Genomic DNA, 17,699 nt, shown 5'->3' with positions numbered 1-17,699 from the left:
GGTTTGGGATAAGAGTTTCCTGTCGTCTTCATGGTACAGGGAAGAGAGGCCAAGGTGGAGCTTGGGGCCTCCCTGTCCACATCTCCTGCACTCTGGGGTAGGAGCAGGCGGAATTGTGGTTGTTAATTTGTCTTCGTGGGCAGCTTCTTGGTCTGCAGCCAACCTGCCTGCCCCTAGATCACTAAGAATCCAGCTGATATCCGTGTCACTTTTGTGTCCCCATTTCCTGGGGTAGTGCCTGGCAGGACCAGGGATAGTGTGATGATAGGGTCAGAGAATGTCCTTTAGGACTGTTTTCAAACACTGTCCTGAGAGGCTATATCTGCCACCTGGAGACAAACTAAAACTCCTTTTAAGTATCTGGAGAAACAGATGCTGGCTGGAGGCTGGACACTGCCTCCGGGTGTCCCTGGCATGAGAATCTAGCCTGTGTTCCTGGGGGGTTATGGGTAGCCCCTGCCTCATGCCCAGCATCCGGGCCTGAGGACAGGCTGGGGGCACTGGGCTAAAAGAGCCATAGCCAGGAAAAGTCAGGGCATGGGGTTAGGTTAGGGTTACAGGTTAGAGGCTAGGGTTAGGGTCAGAAGTTAAGGTTAAGGTCAGGGAATAGGGGTTAGGAGTTAGGGTCAGGGGTTAGGAGTTAGGGTTAGGGTCAGATTTGTGTTTTTCAATCTTGTCAATTTCCAGGGTTGGAGATCAATTAAAGGGGTGGGTGGAAGAACATCACCATCATTTTTTTAAGTTTGATGCTTATAATTGCTGAGTAGGTTCCCCCCCACCCCAGTCCAAAAGATATAGTTCCTATAGACAAGGGTAGGGGCTTGGGACCTTCTGCCTACCTTGGCCTCATGTGTGCCCAGAAGTTGGAGACCCTAAGGTTGATTATTGTTCTTAGACTTCCTGTCAATGACCACCTGGGTCCTTCCTACCTTCAGTTTATAAGGAAATTCTGTTGAGTCTAAGATAGGTACTGAGCCCTCTGTCCCTTGGACACCTGGTGGAAGCTCCTGTCTACCCCTCACACCCTCCTCTGTCACTGATCCACATGAAGGACCTCAGGACTCTTCCCGGCTCAGGGGTTTGCAATCATCCCGTCCTGCCCTGGCTACCTGCCCTGGCTACCTGTCTTGTCCCTCTGTGCCATGAAGCCCACCCGTCTTGTCCCTTAGTGCTCAGTTCAGAGACCCCTCCTAGCCTGGCCTTTCCTGACCTGCTGCTTAATGAGCATCCCCACCCTATCACAGCAGTTGCCCTAAAAGAGCTCACTTGCTTTGCTCACTGTCCTCTGTCCCTTTCCCCCTAGGAGGAGCTCTAGGAGAGGAACCTTGCCTGTTTGGGTTACCCATGTGCTTCCTACAGCCCACGCCTGTAAGCCAGGCTCAGTGCTGACCACACAGTAGGGTTTCAAGAAATATCTGTGGCCTCATTGAAAGAATCAACCTCCCTACACCAGCCCGTGCAGCTGGTCTGATATGGCATTTGTCCGTCATCTCCTACCAGCTCTCCAGAGAGGGACTGTAAAGCTCCCAGAACAACCCTTGGCCAGTGGATGACTGGCACCAGGGTCTACTAACTCCCCCTTTGTCTGAAAGATGACCTTTCTGATGCACAGTTCAGGCAGAAAGGAGTCTCCAGCATCCGGGACAGGCTAGGGGCACTGGGCTTGATCCCACATGTCTGTGGTGCCCTCCTTCTTGCAGTCCTGCTGAGTAGCTTCCCATACACCAACTTTGTCTCAGGCTCTGATTTGGGGAAACCCATTAAGATGTGCCATGTTAGCGGGCATAAAGCTTCTTCATTAGCAACCCGAAGTGGATAAAGGCCTGGGTTCCCTGGGGTTCACGGCCACTCTTTATCAGGTGCAGTGTTGGTGTTCATTTAACAAATGTGATGGAACCCCCACCTGGAGCGCAGCTCTCTAAGAAGTGTTAGGAGAGATGCAGGGGTTCTCTTAGAGCCCAAGAAGTCTGGAAGGGGGGACCCAAGAGAGCCCACAGCAGCTGGGCACAGAGCAAGGAAGTTATTTAGATGCAAATTGCACCTTCAACATCCACCAGCAACCTGGGCTTCTCATGAGAACAGAGGGATGGTCAGAGTGTGTGCTTCATCAAGTCGCTTAGCAGAGGACATGGCAGTAGCAGGGTGGTGGTGTGGTGGCCTGGTTGTCACGACCAGCAGCAGCTACGGGACCTTGTTGATCTTTCTGAAAGGTACATCTAAATTGTGTTCCCAGCACATGGCACAATGTCTGGCACATAGTCGACCTTCCGTGGGTAACCTGTGGAAAAGAGAACCAGGTAAAGAAAGCAGGAAGTGGACGAGAGGAGGATTTTGAGGACGTTAAAGGAGAAGGGGATATTGGAGCTGGATTTTGAAGATGGAGTAGGAGTCCAGGTGGTCAGGTGGAAGTCATAGGCATGTGCACAGACAGGGAGGAGGTCCGTGGTATAAACTGGGGACCAGAAGGCCCGTGCTTGGGGGTCCCTTGAGGTGGGGGAGTTGCTGACTGGGCCTGCAAAGGTGCTATCCTAGGCGTATGTCCTGAAGACAGGAGACGTCATGGCGTGGGGTTCTCACCGGGGAAGAGGAAGATCTGACTTGCTCTTGAGAACAAAGCCTTTGGCCTGTCCAGGCATTCCCCAGCCTGCCCCACACTCCTCATCACTTCTGCAATTTACCCTGGGACAGGGAGCCCAGTCCCAGTTCTCCCAGGGGGTACTGCCTGGGGCACGGTCACATGAATTCCCTGAAAACCCAAACATCCCCAGGACCAAAAAAGAAGATTCCCAGGGAGACACCAATTTGAAGAAATGAAACCCAACTACGATGATGGGCTGGCTGAAGGGGAACTTGGAGTGAAAACCATGTGGAGGACTTTGGAGTTTTTTTTTTTTTTTTTTTTTTAATAAAAGTTCTCAAAGGGCAGACCTGAACTTTTCTTCCCTTTTTTGGTGGTACTAGGGATTGCACCCAGGGGCATTTTACCATGGAGCTATATCCCCAGTCCTTTTTATTCTTTTTAAAATTTGAGACAGGATTTTGCCAAGTTGCCCAGGCTGGCCTTGACCTTGTAATCCTCCTACCTCAGCCTCCTGAGTTTTTGGAATTACAGGTGTGCACCACCAGGCCTGGCTGGACTGACTTCTCCAGGGCCAGACACATCAGCATCTGCTTCTCTAAATGATGAAGAGAAACACGATCTTTATTCCAGAAAGTCATGTGTCCTCATAAAGCCATGTAAGGACCCTTGAGAGAGTCTCTAAGTGAGAAGTCAGTCTCTCTTCATCTGCTTCTGCCCTAACCCCCTCCTCCTGGGGTAAGCCCAGGTCCCATGTCCTGCTTGTTATTACAGGCATCAGGCATGCATACCTAGGCACCTGTGTATATAGGTGACTCTCATGCAAATGGCAGCCTGTCCTTCACAATAGTTTACTTCTTCCACATAATAATATATCATTCCATACCACTTCATACGATTTCCCTGCTTTCTATTTAGAGGAGGTTCATATAAAATTTCTTTAACTGGCACAGTCGGCTCTTCATTGGATTCTGCATCTGTGGATTCAACCAGCTGCAGACTAAAAATATTCAGAAAAATAAATTATGCCTGTTAGAACATGGGCAGATATTTTTCTTGTCACTATTCCCTAAACAATACAGTGTAACGACTATTTAAATAACATTTACATTGTTTTAGGTATTACAAGTAATTTAGAAATTATTTAAAGTACATGGGAGGATGTGCATAGGTTCTATGCAAATACTGTATACATCATTTTATGTAAGAGACCTGAGCATCTGAGGATTTTGTATCTGAGGTGGTTTTGGAATCAATCCCTAGCAGATACTTAGGGACTGTGTTAGTCCTGGACAGATATGTTAGTCAACTTTGTATTACTGTAACAAAATACTTGAGATAATCAACTCAAAAAGAAGAAAGGTTTCTTTTTCTTAGCTTTAGAGAAACTTCATAATTTTTCTTAGTTTTAGAGGTTTCATTCTACCGTTGGTTGGCCCGGTTGCTTTTGAGCCTATGGCAGGGTGGTAGCACGTTATGGCCAGGAGTGTGTGCAGAGGAATCTGCTTACCACCTGGAAGCAAGGTGAGATAGGAAAGGGCTGGATTTCCCAGAGTCCTCTTCAAGGCATGTCCTAAGTGAACTAAGACCTTCCGTTGAACTCCACCTGTTAAAGGTTCTACCACCTTTAAGAGGTAGCACCAAGCTGAGGACCAGTCCTTTAACACAGAGGCCATTAGGGGACATTCTAGACCCAAACTATAGCTATGGGTGGTTAAGTCATCATGTGAAAGTTTATCTAAACCATAAACTCCTAGGATTAGATTGCTGGGTCATCTTAAAATTTGATAGTTATAAAATCATCCCCCAAAGAGATTGTACCATAATCTACCTACACCAACAGGGTAGAAATCTGCCTGCTTTCCTCACCCTCTCTACCCAAGTTCTCACCTCCAGCTGCCAGCACCTCCCACCTCTGGGGAGCTATAAACCAGCTGCAGGGTTCCAGGTTTTTAAATCTTTGATCTGTTGTGAATTCGTATTTTCTATTTATTTATTTGGGTAAGGTTTGACGTAAGGATTCAACTTGATTTTCCTCTGGTTCAGCCATCCCCTTTCCATTTATTAAGTATCTCATGTTGTACTCATTGCTTTTGAAATAACTCCTGAATCATATCCCAGACTTCCATATATATTTGAGTCTCTCTTGGGTCATATCATCAAAACCAGGTTGTTTTAATCAGTGTAGCTCTGTTCTCTGAATCCAAAATTGGTAGAACTGGTTCAACTTCATAATTGTATCCTTTTTTCCAAAAATCCAATTTGCCTGTGAACTTTAAAATAGTTCAACTTACATGGTTAAAAAAGAAATGCTACCAGTATTTTATTATGTTAAATTTATAGACTAGCTTAGGAATTGGCATCTCTCTCACTTTACAAATTACATACAAGGCATACATTTCTGTTGCCTCTAATTTACAAAAAGCTTGTGATTTCTGTGTATTGATTTTGCAACTGCCTAACACTGGATTCTTTTATTGCTTGTATTGGTTTTTTAGTTAATTGACTGAGCTTTTCCACACATGTAAACAGATAATCTGAAAAATAATAATAGCACCACCGCATCCTCCTATCCTGATGGTGTATCTTACATTCTTTTTCTTGTCCAGTTTACACTTGGGAACACTTCTGGGAAAATGTTAAGTAGCAGGGGCCATTAGTGGACCTGTGTGGATTGTCCTTGGCCTCCCTGGGAACGTTGCCAGTGTCTCTCCACTAAAACACATTGTTGATTTTGGCATATCTTTGTAGAAGAAGGATCTACCTGTTTCATTTAATGTAGAGTTTTTATCCCAATGGATGTTATATTTTGTCAAGTGCCTTTCAAGGTTCCTCTGAAGACCCAGCAGCAGGTCTACCAGTGTGACCAACAAGCCACCAAGACTGTCTCTCCCTGGCAACTATGGAAAAGCTCTAGCAGCAGCAAAGGGCTGCCTTGTGGCTCTCAGGGTCTCTGTACCAACCTGCTGTCCGCTGCAGGACACAAACCCCAACTCATTGGCAGAAAACGAAGGAGATATTCTCATAACCCTAGGACCCAGAGGTGGCAGATCCTGGGTTAGTGAACTACCAGCAAGGGTTTTAGCTTCCCCTCTGCCTTGTCTACCCTCCTTGGCTTGTAGGCTCTGCTTGCTGGCCCAATGTGATCCCAAGATGACCACCAAGCACCCCTCACCCCATGCGGGACACTCCTCTTGATGAAGAAGGCTCTCTTGATGGATACCTTCTTAGCTTCAAGGGAATCCATCTTAAAACACCAACGTTTACCCTCTCCAGTTCCCATGGTCAGGAATCTGGGCATGGTCCTCACAAGCTGATGCAGGTGTTAGCTGTGGCTGTGGTCTCATCCGAAGGCCCCGTTGAGCTGGAGGCTCCATCCCGTGGCCTTTGTTAAGAGACAGTTCCTTGAGGGCCGTGGAACTGAGTGCTGCGGTCCCTTGCTAGCTGCTCCCAGTTCCTTGCCACATGGTTCTCCATCCAGGACAGCCCACCGCATGGCAGTGGCTTCCACAGAGCCAGTGAGCGAGAGAGTGAGAGGACATACCAGACATAAGCCACAGACTACTTGTAACCTCACCACAAAGTGACATTGTCATTTTCTGCTATTTTCCATTCACTAAAAGCAAGTTGCTAGGTTCAGCCCACCTTCGAAAAGAGGTGATGATACAAGGATGCGAATACCAGGAGGCAGCTTAGGGCCACCTTAGAGTCCACTCACCAGAGGACGGAGCCAGGACGACCAACTGCCTGGGGGTTGGGGGGTTAGATCCTCAAGCCCCCCAAAGTGGGTGTGAGTGGCCAATGCTTTAGGAGACCAGTCAGCAAGGAATTTCCCCTTACTGACCAGGGCCAGTTACTAGTCATGGGACCCTGGACTTCAGCCTCTTCTTGATTGTCTTTTTTTCTCATCTGGGACATGAGTGTTGTAATCGTATCACAATGTAAGGGTTGCTGTGAGGAGCGAGAGCTAAAACCTGCAAATTCTTAGAATGGTGCCCAGCTTGTGGTAGTAAGGACTCAATAAAAGTTGGGTATTTTAATTTAAAAAAATTGCCTGTCCTACCACAGAGCCCTCCAGGTGCCCCCATACGACTGCTGCCATTCATGGAGCCCCTACCCTTTTCCAGGATTCCACTAGTCCCTGAGGATACTAGGAGAATGGCGGGAAGGTCTGCTTTCAGGAAAAGGACATGCCTATAACAGAGATGTGCTACAACCACAGATATAAACACACAAGCTGTTCTTCAATCAGGGTGATCTCTGTAGAGGGCAAGCACAGCCTTAAAGGAATTGGGCGGGAGGGGGCAGTTCTTGGACAAAGGTTCTCAGGGAGGTCTCTCTGAGTGACATTCGAGTTGAAGCCGGAAGGTGGGGAGGAGTTGCTTTGGAGCACCTGAGAGGGAACAGATTCTAGCCGGAAGAGGGTCAGTCTGAGAGAGGGCACAGGAGTGTATCAGACAAGCCTGGCTTCCTGCCGTGTCCTTGCTGACCAAAGCTTGGTGCCTGTTCCTGCCCCAGCCCTTCAGGAAGCATCTTCAGAGCTGTTCCATGGTGCAGGCTCCTGACGCCCTGCCCAGGCGGAGAGAATGATGCCGGAGGCTAGCCTGGGCCAGGGAGCTGGCTCCTGTTCCCTTTGTCCTGAAGTGGAGCAAACACCATCAGGGTGGCAGCTGATTTCTTGGGATGAATCCCAAACAGTTAAGTTCAAATCCCAGAGGTGCCACTTCCCCGTGGGTGACCTCCCTGGAGCCTTAGCTGTCCTGTCTGCGATACCAGGCAGACAGTGCCTCCCTGAGAGGGTGTGAGTACACCTCTGTACCATGAGCAAGTGCCACGCCCAGCCCCGGACTTCCTCCAGTCTTCACCATAACCCCACGAGACAGATCCTGGGTCGGTCTCCTTTTATTGGTGAGGAAATGGAAACAGAAAGGTTATGTCTCTAGCTCAAGACCTCGTTCCAGTCAGCACTGGCATTTATCTGGTTTCTTCCAGAGATATTCTTTCATCTCCGCCAACCTTGTGAGGGATAGCAGCCCTAGTGGTGCAGCCCATTTCTCAACCCCCTTCCTTGTGCTGGGGAAATGGGATGGACGGAAGCCTGGTTTTACATTCTCCACTCAGCCCAGGACACTTACCACTTTCTAGGGGAGGAAGTGCAGGGTAGGGAGTGCACCGGTGGCTGAAGAGTGACCTGCTGTGTGATTTCCATGGTGCCTTCTTCCTGCTTCCCTCCAGCAGTTCATGCACCCACAGGAGGGCCCCATGGGGATTCTGGCAGATCTTTCTCACTCCGCCCTGGACATTCCCCACCTTTGGGCACTGAGCAAGGCAGAAGTCCCCAGGAGAGTCAAAAGGCCCTGACCCCACACACACAGGAGAGTGCACTGGAGACTGCAGCTGGCCCATCGGAGCCTCTCCTGCCCCTGCCCGTGGGTCTGGCTGCCCTCCTGACCCAGCCACACCAGCCTCTCTCCTCTCACCACGCCCCGCATCTTCTCGCATCATGCCCTTCAGCCCTGCCAAGCATCTGAAGAAGATTAGGCGTCTGCCCCGTGGTAAGTGGGCAGCCAGATTCACAGACATGCTATGGGAATACCAGGATGGGGGGTGGGGAAAGTGAGAAACCCTTGAAGGCAAGAGGTGTCTGCTGGCTCCAAGCCATAAAGAGAAATCAAAGGAGGGAGGCCCTGCAGGTGGGTTCAGCCTGGCGTGCATTCTCAGGGATGGACTGGGGAAGCCGACCCTGGGGATTCTCTGTGGGCACCTCCAACTGGTTCTTATCCAGAGCTGGTCATCCACACAGGTCCCAGGATGCTTGAGGGTACCTCTCCCCGAGTCCCAACGCTTCTCTGGGAATATGGTAGGAAGAATAATGGCCCCAAAGGCTAGCATACCTTTCTGAACCACCCCAGTCTACACTGCTCAAAAACTGTCCAGGAATGTAGGTAGCCTCCAGTCTCATGTGGGGCTATACATGAAATTTGTCTAGTCCAAATGCAGAGGTGCTATAATGATAAATATACACCCAATTTTGAAGACTTAGTGTAGAAATATTTTTAAAACTCAATAATTTTAATTGCATGCTTATGCTAATGATAGTATTATGAAAACATTGGGATAAATGGAATTTATTATTAAAAATAGTTATACCTGGGCCTGGAGGTGTAATGGGGAGTGGACATGCTTAGCTGGTGGGAAGTCCTGGGTTCAATCCCCAGTACTAATAAACAAACAAATAATTATATCTGTTTCTTCTTAGTTTTTCCACGTAACTACTAAAACATTTTAAATTGCTTATGTAGTTCATGTTATATTTCCATTTGACCACAGTGGTCTATACATTGTGTATCCCTGAGACTTGGCCTTCACCCCTGGGAATCCTGCTGTGGGGTTCCCTGCCCTCTTGGGCAGTAAGTAGAATGACAGCAGGCACTGGACCAAATCATACATTGTTGCTGCTGCCACTTTTAAGTGTTCTTGTTTTGTTTTGTTTTTTAACGTTTTCCATAAACCCTGGTAGAGGACAGCTAAGGCAGGTAGAGACTGATTACTTCATCTGAACATCATGGAACACGTGTCCCATATCCCAGTGGTTTAAGGAATGCTTTCACACATATTATTTACTTTCTTTTTCTTATTAAGAAATTCTCATATGAAAAAGTTCCTGTCCTGGGACCACTGTGCAGATCTGCTCTATCTTGAAGCCGCTTGCTCCCTTGCAAAATACCTTGCTGGGATAGAAAGCAGAACTCTGTATAAAAGGGAGTTCTTAAGTTTAGGAGCTCAGAGGGGAGCAAGCCCAGCTGGGAAAAAGAGTTCCCACCTGGACTGGGTGCTTGGAATAAACCAGAAGTAGAAGTGGAGAGCATGGTGTGGACTGAAGGAGCCAGACTGTCTGGGGTTCCTAGTTCACTGTAATATACATCAACAGCTCAAATTATAGCCTGGACATGTTTCTAAATGTCACTAGGCTTCAGTTTCCTTTCCTTTGAAATGGAGCTAATAACACCGCGTCCTTTAAGATGCGGTGAGTGTTCAAACTTCTCACACCCATCAGTTTGCTAGCATCCTGCCTGCTTGGCACTGAGGGCTTCCTCTCACCAGGGACTCTCACTGACAAGGTGACCAGGGTTCAAGAGAGCTGGCTGCAACATTAAACTAAGAAACTGGTGAAAGAGCACAAGACACAGCATTCATTTCCATATGGAGGGTAGGATGGCTCTGCGACCTTAAGGGTCAGCTGGTAAAGAGAGCGAGCACTCAGAATCTCTTAGTTTTTATAGAGGGACCAACAAAGGAGTTTCGATAGAATGTTTTTCACCAAAAAAGGCTGGGGATAAGGTTTCAAAGGTGGAGTCTTGCTTGGTGAAGTCTTGTAGTCAGCACAGTGACATCTTGGCCAGTCACACCCACCTCAGGTGCTGTATGGGATCACAGGCAGAGCCAAAGGAGAGGTGCACTTAGACCAGGCAGCCCAATCAGCATGCAATGGCAGACCTGTCCCCTCGTAGGGCTAAGATGCACACAGCTCACACACACCACCCATACGTGGCTCCCGACAGCTTCCTATGTGACAGTCACCTGGGTTCTTTTGCTGCTGCTGTTGTCAGTCTTGCCTTTCCATGCCAGGCTCTGCTACTGTGCTGGAGCTGCATGCAGAACAGACAAGTAAGGGTAGGCCACGAGCAGTGTAAGTAAGCGTGTTATGGTAAACGTACATAGTTTAATAAATTATAGTAAATGCAATGGAAAAAACGAGAGCTGGAAAGGAGTGTGGGTGTGATGGGTGACGTGTGGTGAAGTTTAATAGGGTGGTCAGGAAGGGGTCCCCAAGAAGGGGATATTTTAGGAAAGAACTGAAGGAGATGAGGGAGAAAACTGTTCTAGTGTCTGGGAGAACAGCAAGGGTGAGACCCCGTGGAAAGACCCATGAAGCAAGGGCGAGCTGGGTGTGTTTGAGGAATGGCAAGAAACCAAGAGAGAAGCAGCCGGAGGCCGAGGCTCGGACAAGAGGATGAGCAGGCTTGAAGATTATTGCAAGGATTTGGCTGAGATGGGGGCCCCTGGGGAATATTGGGCAGGGGTGTGGGAGCTGTTTTGAGTTTTAATGGGGGCACTGTAACTGCCCTATCAAGAATAGACTGTGGGGGGAGTAGGAAGGACAATAGAATGCATCTGACATTATTACCCTATGTGTATATGTGACTACACGACCGTGTGATTCTACATCATTCTACATTCTACAACCAGAAGAATGAGAAATTATACTCCATTTATATATGATGTGTCAAAATGCATTCTACTGTTATGTATCACTAATTCGGGGGGGAATAGACTGTGTCAGGTGCAGTGGCACAAGCCTGTAATCCCAGTGGCTCAGGAGGCCAAGGCAGGAGGATCATGAGTTCAAAGCTAAGCTTCAGCAACTTAGCAAGGCCCTAAGTAATTCAGCAAGACCCTGTCTCTAAGTAAAATAAAAAGAAGGCTGGGGATGTGACTCAGTGGTTAGGTGCCCCTGGGTTCAATCCCTGGTTAGCAAAAAAATAAATAAAAATTAAAAAGACCATAAGAGGCAAGGGAAGGACCCCAAGTCTGTGCCAGTCCTCCAGATGAGGCATCATGGTGGCTGGAAACTGGCAGAACCATGAAAAGTGACTTGATTTTGATAGAATTTGCTGATGGAAATGGATGCGATGTGAGAGACAGGCGAGCTGAGGACATGACTGGTCTCAACTCGGGTAACTAGAAGATGGAGTTACCTCAGCCAGGAAGGAGGGTGCTGGCAGGTCTGGAGATGGGCTCCACACTGCTCTGGAGGGCAGGGGAGCAGTGAATCTGGAAGTCATCAGCTTGGGGGCAGCCTTTAAAGCCTGCGATTGGGTGAGCCCACCAGAGGACAAGGTGAATCAGGGTGCATGAGGAGGGAGGAGTCCAGGGTCCAGCTCTCTGCCTCCAGCACCTCGTTGCCTGGTACTGAGATGGGAGCACAAGGAGGAACTAGTTGGTCAGAAGAGGTAGGGATCATTTTTGGACATGACATGGTGTGCCTACTATAGGATTATGACAGTCATTTAGACTCACAGGCAGCGTAGATCTGATTGCTCCATGTCAGTGGTTCTTAAGTGGGGCAGTTTTGCCCTCTAGGAGACATTTGGCACTATGTGGAGGAAATTGTGATTGTCACACCTGGGAAGGAGGAGAGGCTGCTACTGGCATCTAATGGGTAGAGGCTAGGGATGCTGCTAAACATCCTCCAGTGCACAAGACAGTCCCCAGCCCCCACAAAGAACCATCTGGCCCCAAATGTCAGTAGTGTTAAGGCTGAGAGATCCTGCTCCAAATGGTACTAAATTGAGATGATAATAAAAATGAATGTTTAGGAGTGCTTGCTAGCTCCCAGGTGCTAAGCTAAGGAAATAGCCCATTTCTTCTCCTTACAGCAGTGTGACTCTGATGCGTAGGGAGGTTGAGTCCCTGCGCTCCATGTGGCGGAGCTGAGGTCGACCCAGGGTGGGCTCTAAGCACTGTCTAAGAGGGTACTGAGGCCTGAGCTGTGTGTAGTGGGGTGGGTGGGGTGGCGACTTAGTGACCATGTGGACTGGTGAAAGGAAAGTCCAGGAACAGCAACTAGAGACCCTCATCTTTCTTTCTGAAATACTTGCTGTTACAACCTTTTTCTTTAAAGCTAATATGAGCCCTTCCTAAGTAACAGAGAAAAGGAGGTGTAAATAACCAAATGCTGTAGAAAATCCCAGAGCTTGTTTTATTTTGTTTATTTTCATGGTGCTAGGGGTGGGATGCAGTGCAAAATTTTGCATGCTAGACAAACACTGTAGCACTGAATGACATCCCCAGTCCCCCCAAAGTTTGTTTTAATAACTTATTTCATTTTCTTTGCACTTCTCTCCATTGCCATAAATTTACATTGATGATAGAGAACAAGTTTATGGGTGAACACACCTGGGTTTGCATCCTGTCCCCTCCACTTGTTTGCTTGTGAGCTAAATGTTCAACTTCTCAGTAATACTCCTAAGCCAAAGTGTTTATGAGGATTGTGTGTGACAGTATATGTTAAGTACATTGCCCAGTATTACACATAGAGTACACCCTTAGGTATGGTAGTATTAATTTCACTTCTGAACAGGACAAAGAGGTTTTTTTTTTTTTTTTTTTTTTTTTTTTTACTGATAAGCCAACAAAAGAGATATAATGAAATCATAAAAAAAGAAAAAACAAAGTAAAGAAGAGAAGGACAAATGGGACCAATGAAAAACAGAAGACAGACTTAAACCTCAGCATAGCAACAATCACATTATAAATAGAGCTTGTCAGATTGGACAAAAAAGCAAAAGCCAACCATAAGCATGACAAGAAATGCACTTACAATATAAAGACATAAATAAGTTAAAAGTAAAAAGATGGGAAAAGATATCATACTGACGCTAATCAAAAGAAAGCTGGAGTGACTTTATATGAGACAAAGATTGTTACTAGGGATAAGAAGGTCATTTCATAACAGTAAAGGGGATTTGCCAAGAGGACATGACAGTCTTAAATATTTATGCTCCTAACAGCAGAGCTTCAAACTACATAGAGAAAAACTGACAAAGGCAAAAGGAAAAATAGACAAATAGAAAATGGAGCTTTCAATTACCCTGTTTTCATAATTGATAGAACAAGTAGAAAAATTGTAAGAATATTGAAGACTTGAACAAAACTCTCCAACCAGACCAAAGTGACATTTATAGATCACTCTCTCCATCCCCCGCAGAATAATTCTTCTCAGTGCACACAGAGCGGCTACAAAGATAGGCTGTACTCTGGGCCAAAACCGGGTTTTAATAGATATAAAAGGATTCAAGCCAAACACCATAAGGAATCAAATTAGAAAAAAAGAAACAGAGATTTCTGGAAAATTTCCCCCAAATTTGGAAACTAATGCACTTCCAAATAACCCATTGAACAAATAAGAAATCCAAAGGGAAGTTAGAAGGTATTTGAGCTGAATTAAAATGAAAGCACGGTATACTTAGGGGATGCCCACCACACAGTAATTAGGGGAGACAATTGTAACAGGAAATGCATAAAGATTTAGAAAAAGGACAAGTTATACCCAAGGCAAGCAGAGGAAAATACTACAGATCAGAGTGGAAATCAGTGAAATAGAATACAGACTGGCAAACTGCAGGTGCTGCCTGTGTTTGTAAGTTAAGTTTCACCCAAATGCAGCAAAGCCCTTGTATTTACATATGGCTTGTAGCTGTTTTTTCTCTTTTCCCCCCAGAGTGGAGAAGTTGTGACAAAGTCTATCTGGCCTATAAACCTAAGATATCTACCATCCAACCTTCAACAACATTTAGTAGCTCAGAAAAACAATAGACAAAATTTTTAAAAAGCTAGCTTTTGAGATGGATAAAAGTCAGTAAGACTAATCAGGGGGAAAGGAGAGAAGACATAAATGATCAATCTTCAATATCAGTGAGAGGTCTTGTAACTAGAGATTCTTCAAATGTTAAGAGGGTAATAAAGGAATATTATAAAGAACTTTGTACATATTAAAAAAATAGAAATTTATTGTGAACCCCCCTGCACACACACAATGGAATATGACTCAGCCTTAAAGAAGAATAAAATTATGGCATTTGCCAGTAAATGGATGGAGCTGGAGAACATCATGCTAAGTGAAATAAGCCAATCCCTAAAAACCAAAGGCCGAATGTTTTCTCTAATAGGCAGATGCTAATTCACAATAAGAGGTGGGGGCTAGGAAAGAATAGAGTTATTTTGGACTAGGTAGGGGGGAGTGAAGGGAGGGGAGAGGTGTGGGAGTAGGAAGTATAGTAGAATGAATCTGACATTATTACACTGTGTATGTGTGATTACACAGCCCGTGTGATTCTACATCATGTACAACCAGAAGAACGAGAAATTAGACTCCATTTATGTATGATGTGTCAAAATGCATTCTACTGTCATGTATCACTAACTAGATCAAAAACAAAAAAACAAAACAAAAAACCTCCCACAATGAAAGCTCCAGACCTAGCTGGCTGCACTGGTGAATTCTACAAAATATTTAAAGAAGAAATAATAGAAGCACTATACAAACTCTCTAAAAACAATTGAAAAGTGGGAAATCCTTAACAGGTTATTCTGTGAGGCCAGGATCACCCCAATGCCAAAATCAGACAAAGACATTACAGGAGAAGATAATCGCAGGCCCATTTCCCTCATGAAAGAAAAGTAAAGTCTCAAAAAGATTAAACCCAACTATATGTGAACAGGATGGTGGGATTTATCTCAGGTATTCAGGGTTGGTTTAACATCTGCAAACCCACTGAAATGATTGTACTAAGTAATTCATCCATAGTAGGATCATTTCAATAGATGCAAAAGAGACATTTGACAAAACCAACATCTATCTCTGATAAAAATTCTCTGTAAATTAGATAGAAGGAATTTCCTTAACCTAATAAAATATATCCTTGAAAAAACCTATCATGGATATACTTAATGATGAAGATCTGAATGCCTAAAGATCAGGAATCAGAAGGTTCTTGCTTTTGCCGCTTCTATTCAACATGCTATTTGAGGCTCTAATCTGTGAAATTAGAATGAAATACAAAGTGCCCAAACTGGAAAGGAAGAAGTCCTTTGTAAAATTCAACCTGTCTTTATTTGCAGGCAGCAGGGTCCCCTACGTAGGTACCTGGCAAGCAAGCAGAAGATAGGCTTTCCAGCATGTGCGGGAACATCTGCATACAGCAGAATGAATTTATAGCACGTAGAAAAATTAACCCTTAGGCCTAAATGGAAATCTTAAAACTATGAAACTTCTAAACGAAAAACTAGGAGAAAATTTTTATGTCCTTGGGTTAAGCAAAACTTTTCTCAGATACAACACAATACAATTCAAGCACACCCAATCAAAAAAAAAAAAAGATAAATTGAACCTTGTAAAATGAAAAACTTCTGCTGTTGGCACACGCACACACGCACATGTTCTATGCTCAGGAAGCACTTCTCCCCATCTGGGTTCCAACCCTGGGCCACAAACTCCAGTGAGGAGCAGCCTGGGTCTCAGGATGCTCCCCAACTGCCTTTATACTCCCTTGGGAATATGGGTGTCAGGGACTTAACACTCACTAGCAGATGGTCCTGGTTAGTGTCTGACACATTGGGGCTTTAAGAAAGTAATTCTGAATTACATATTATGGGATATGAAGAGTGGGGTGTATAAAGGCAGGCTTGTTCTTAAAATTTTTTAGATGGGGCTGGGGTATGATTAGTGGTAGAGGATTTTTACCTGGCGTGTATGAGGCCCTGGGTTCAGTTCATACCCTCTCCCCCAGAGTCCCTTAAATTGCCCATAAAATTCAGAATAATCTCAAAGATTAAGTAATTTACACATGAAAATTTGAGAACCAGGAGAGCCACTGGGGCAGGAGGATCAGTTCGTAAGAGGTCGACGTTTCCTGCCCTCTGGCCTTTAGATATGGGTCCAGTGTCAAGCTGCGATGGACACAGAGAAGTCTGGTTTAATAACCATCCTCTGTAACAGAGGTAGACTTAGGGAATCTGGTCTCGTCTTCAGGATGGGGAGGGGAGGCTGTCAGGTCAGAGCTGAAGTTAAAACCATGCGGTGATGTGGATTTAAAGCAAGGAAAGGTGATGTTCACAAAACACATGATGAGGCTACTGTGGGGACTGAATTTCTCCGACACTGGTTGAAAATCTGCATTTTTCCCCCTAACAGTGCCCTGTGTGCATTGTTGTTGTTTTTTCCCTCCTATATTGGGGATTGAACTTTTTTTTTTTTTTCAATCCTCCTGGCTCAGTCTCCTGAGTAACTGGGATTCAGACATGTACCACTGTACCTCAATCTGAGATGCTTTTTATGATTTCTATTTTGATAAGAAAAACAAAGTGAGAAAAGAGAAAACCAGAAAGAAACATGGGTGAGGTGTGAAGGAGATAGGTTGGAAAATGAACCAAAAGCAGGGCTGGAGTCAGAAGGCTCTGGAAAGCTCTCCTCGGGAAATGAAGGAGGGCTGTGTAGGTTGGTGTCAGGACTGGAGAGCGTGCAGTGGGTGGGCACCCTGTCGTCCCACATGCAGACCCTGCATAAGCCTTGTCTCCCTGTCTTGCAGGTGGTGCCGGGGAGCGGGAGAAGGTGCCAGCCAACCCTGAGGCGCTCCTGCTCATGGCCAGCTCCCAGCGTGACATGGAGGACTGGGTGCAGGCCATCCGCCGGGTCATCTTGGCCCCGCTTGGCGGAGGTACTGCCCGTAGCTCGCATGCCCACCCTCTAGAACCCTTGCCTGCAGGTAATCTTGCCCTCTCCCACCCGAGCCCCAAGTTCCCTCTCACTTGGGACTTGCTGGCTGCACATCTGACTGCACCCTGGCCCCTCTACTGCTGGCCTTTGAGTCACACCTCTCACCTGTGTGCAAAGCAGGTCCACTTTTCAAAAGACAGGCTCTCCTCCAACCAGAGTCCCGTGCCTTGTGTACTGACCTCTCTGTTTCCTCCTGAATGCTGGGTGGGTATGAAGTGGTCTGTGCACAGGCCAGAGGTGGGCTGCGTGCTTGCTCAGGGTCATACCCCATGCATTGGTCCTGCTTCCTTCTGCTCCACTGGGCCTTACTGAAGCCATACAGGGACCCTGCCCTCCCCCAAACCCACTCCCTATCCCTGCTCTGAAAGCACCTATTGCCACTAACTTGCTTCTTCCTTTGTTCAGAAGCATTTCTTGGGTGTCTAAAGGTACTAACTTCTATTCCAGGCACTAGGAATTCAGTGGTAAATAAAGCAGATCATACCTCTTCCCTCCCCACCCTCCATTCTCCTCACAAGACAGATGTAAACAAATGCATGTGTCTGGTGATGTCCAGGAACAACAGGTGCAAGGAAGCAAAGTAAAAAAGCTCAGTGAGAGGGCAGAGGGACTGTTGCTAGGGTGGCCCCGAAGGCTTACTAAAGTGACTGGGAGAACAAGAAGCATGGGAAGGGAGGAGAGAACCAGGAGAAGGATGGCAAATGCAAAGGCCCAGGTGGGAGTAAGCTGGGCAGGCCCAAGTGTCTCAGGGGCTGAAGACAGGGAGAGTGGGAGGGCCTGAGG

The 17,699-nt window shown here is 46.4% G+C and overlaps 1 protein-coding gene across 1 annotated transcript in view; it reads left to right on the top strand.

Annotated features, from left to right (window-relative positions):
- Arhgap22 (Rho GTPase activating protein 22) overlaps positions 1–17,699 on the top strand; it is a 156,486-nt gene that overhangs the window by 105,162 nt on the left and 33,625 nt on the right. The window contains exon 4 of the mRNA XM_077798688.1: positions 16,729–16,857. Within this exon, the coding sequence (XP_077654814.1) occupies positions 16,729–16,857 (129 nt within the window). The remainder of the gene's footprint in view (positions 1–16,728; positions 16,858–17,699) is intronic.

Source organism: Urocitellus parryii, chromosome 5, assembly GCF_045843805.1.
Source record: "Urocitellus parryii isolate mUroPar1 chromosome 5, mUroPar1.hap1, whole genome shotgun sequence".
NCBI classification, from domain to species: domain Eukaryota; kingdom Metazoa; phylum Chordata; class Mammalia; order Rodentia; family Sciuridae; genus Urocitellus; species Urocitellus parryii.
The sequence above is the reverse complement of the archived record's forward strand: the minus strand, read 5'-3'. Positions and strand labels throughout refer to the sequence as shown.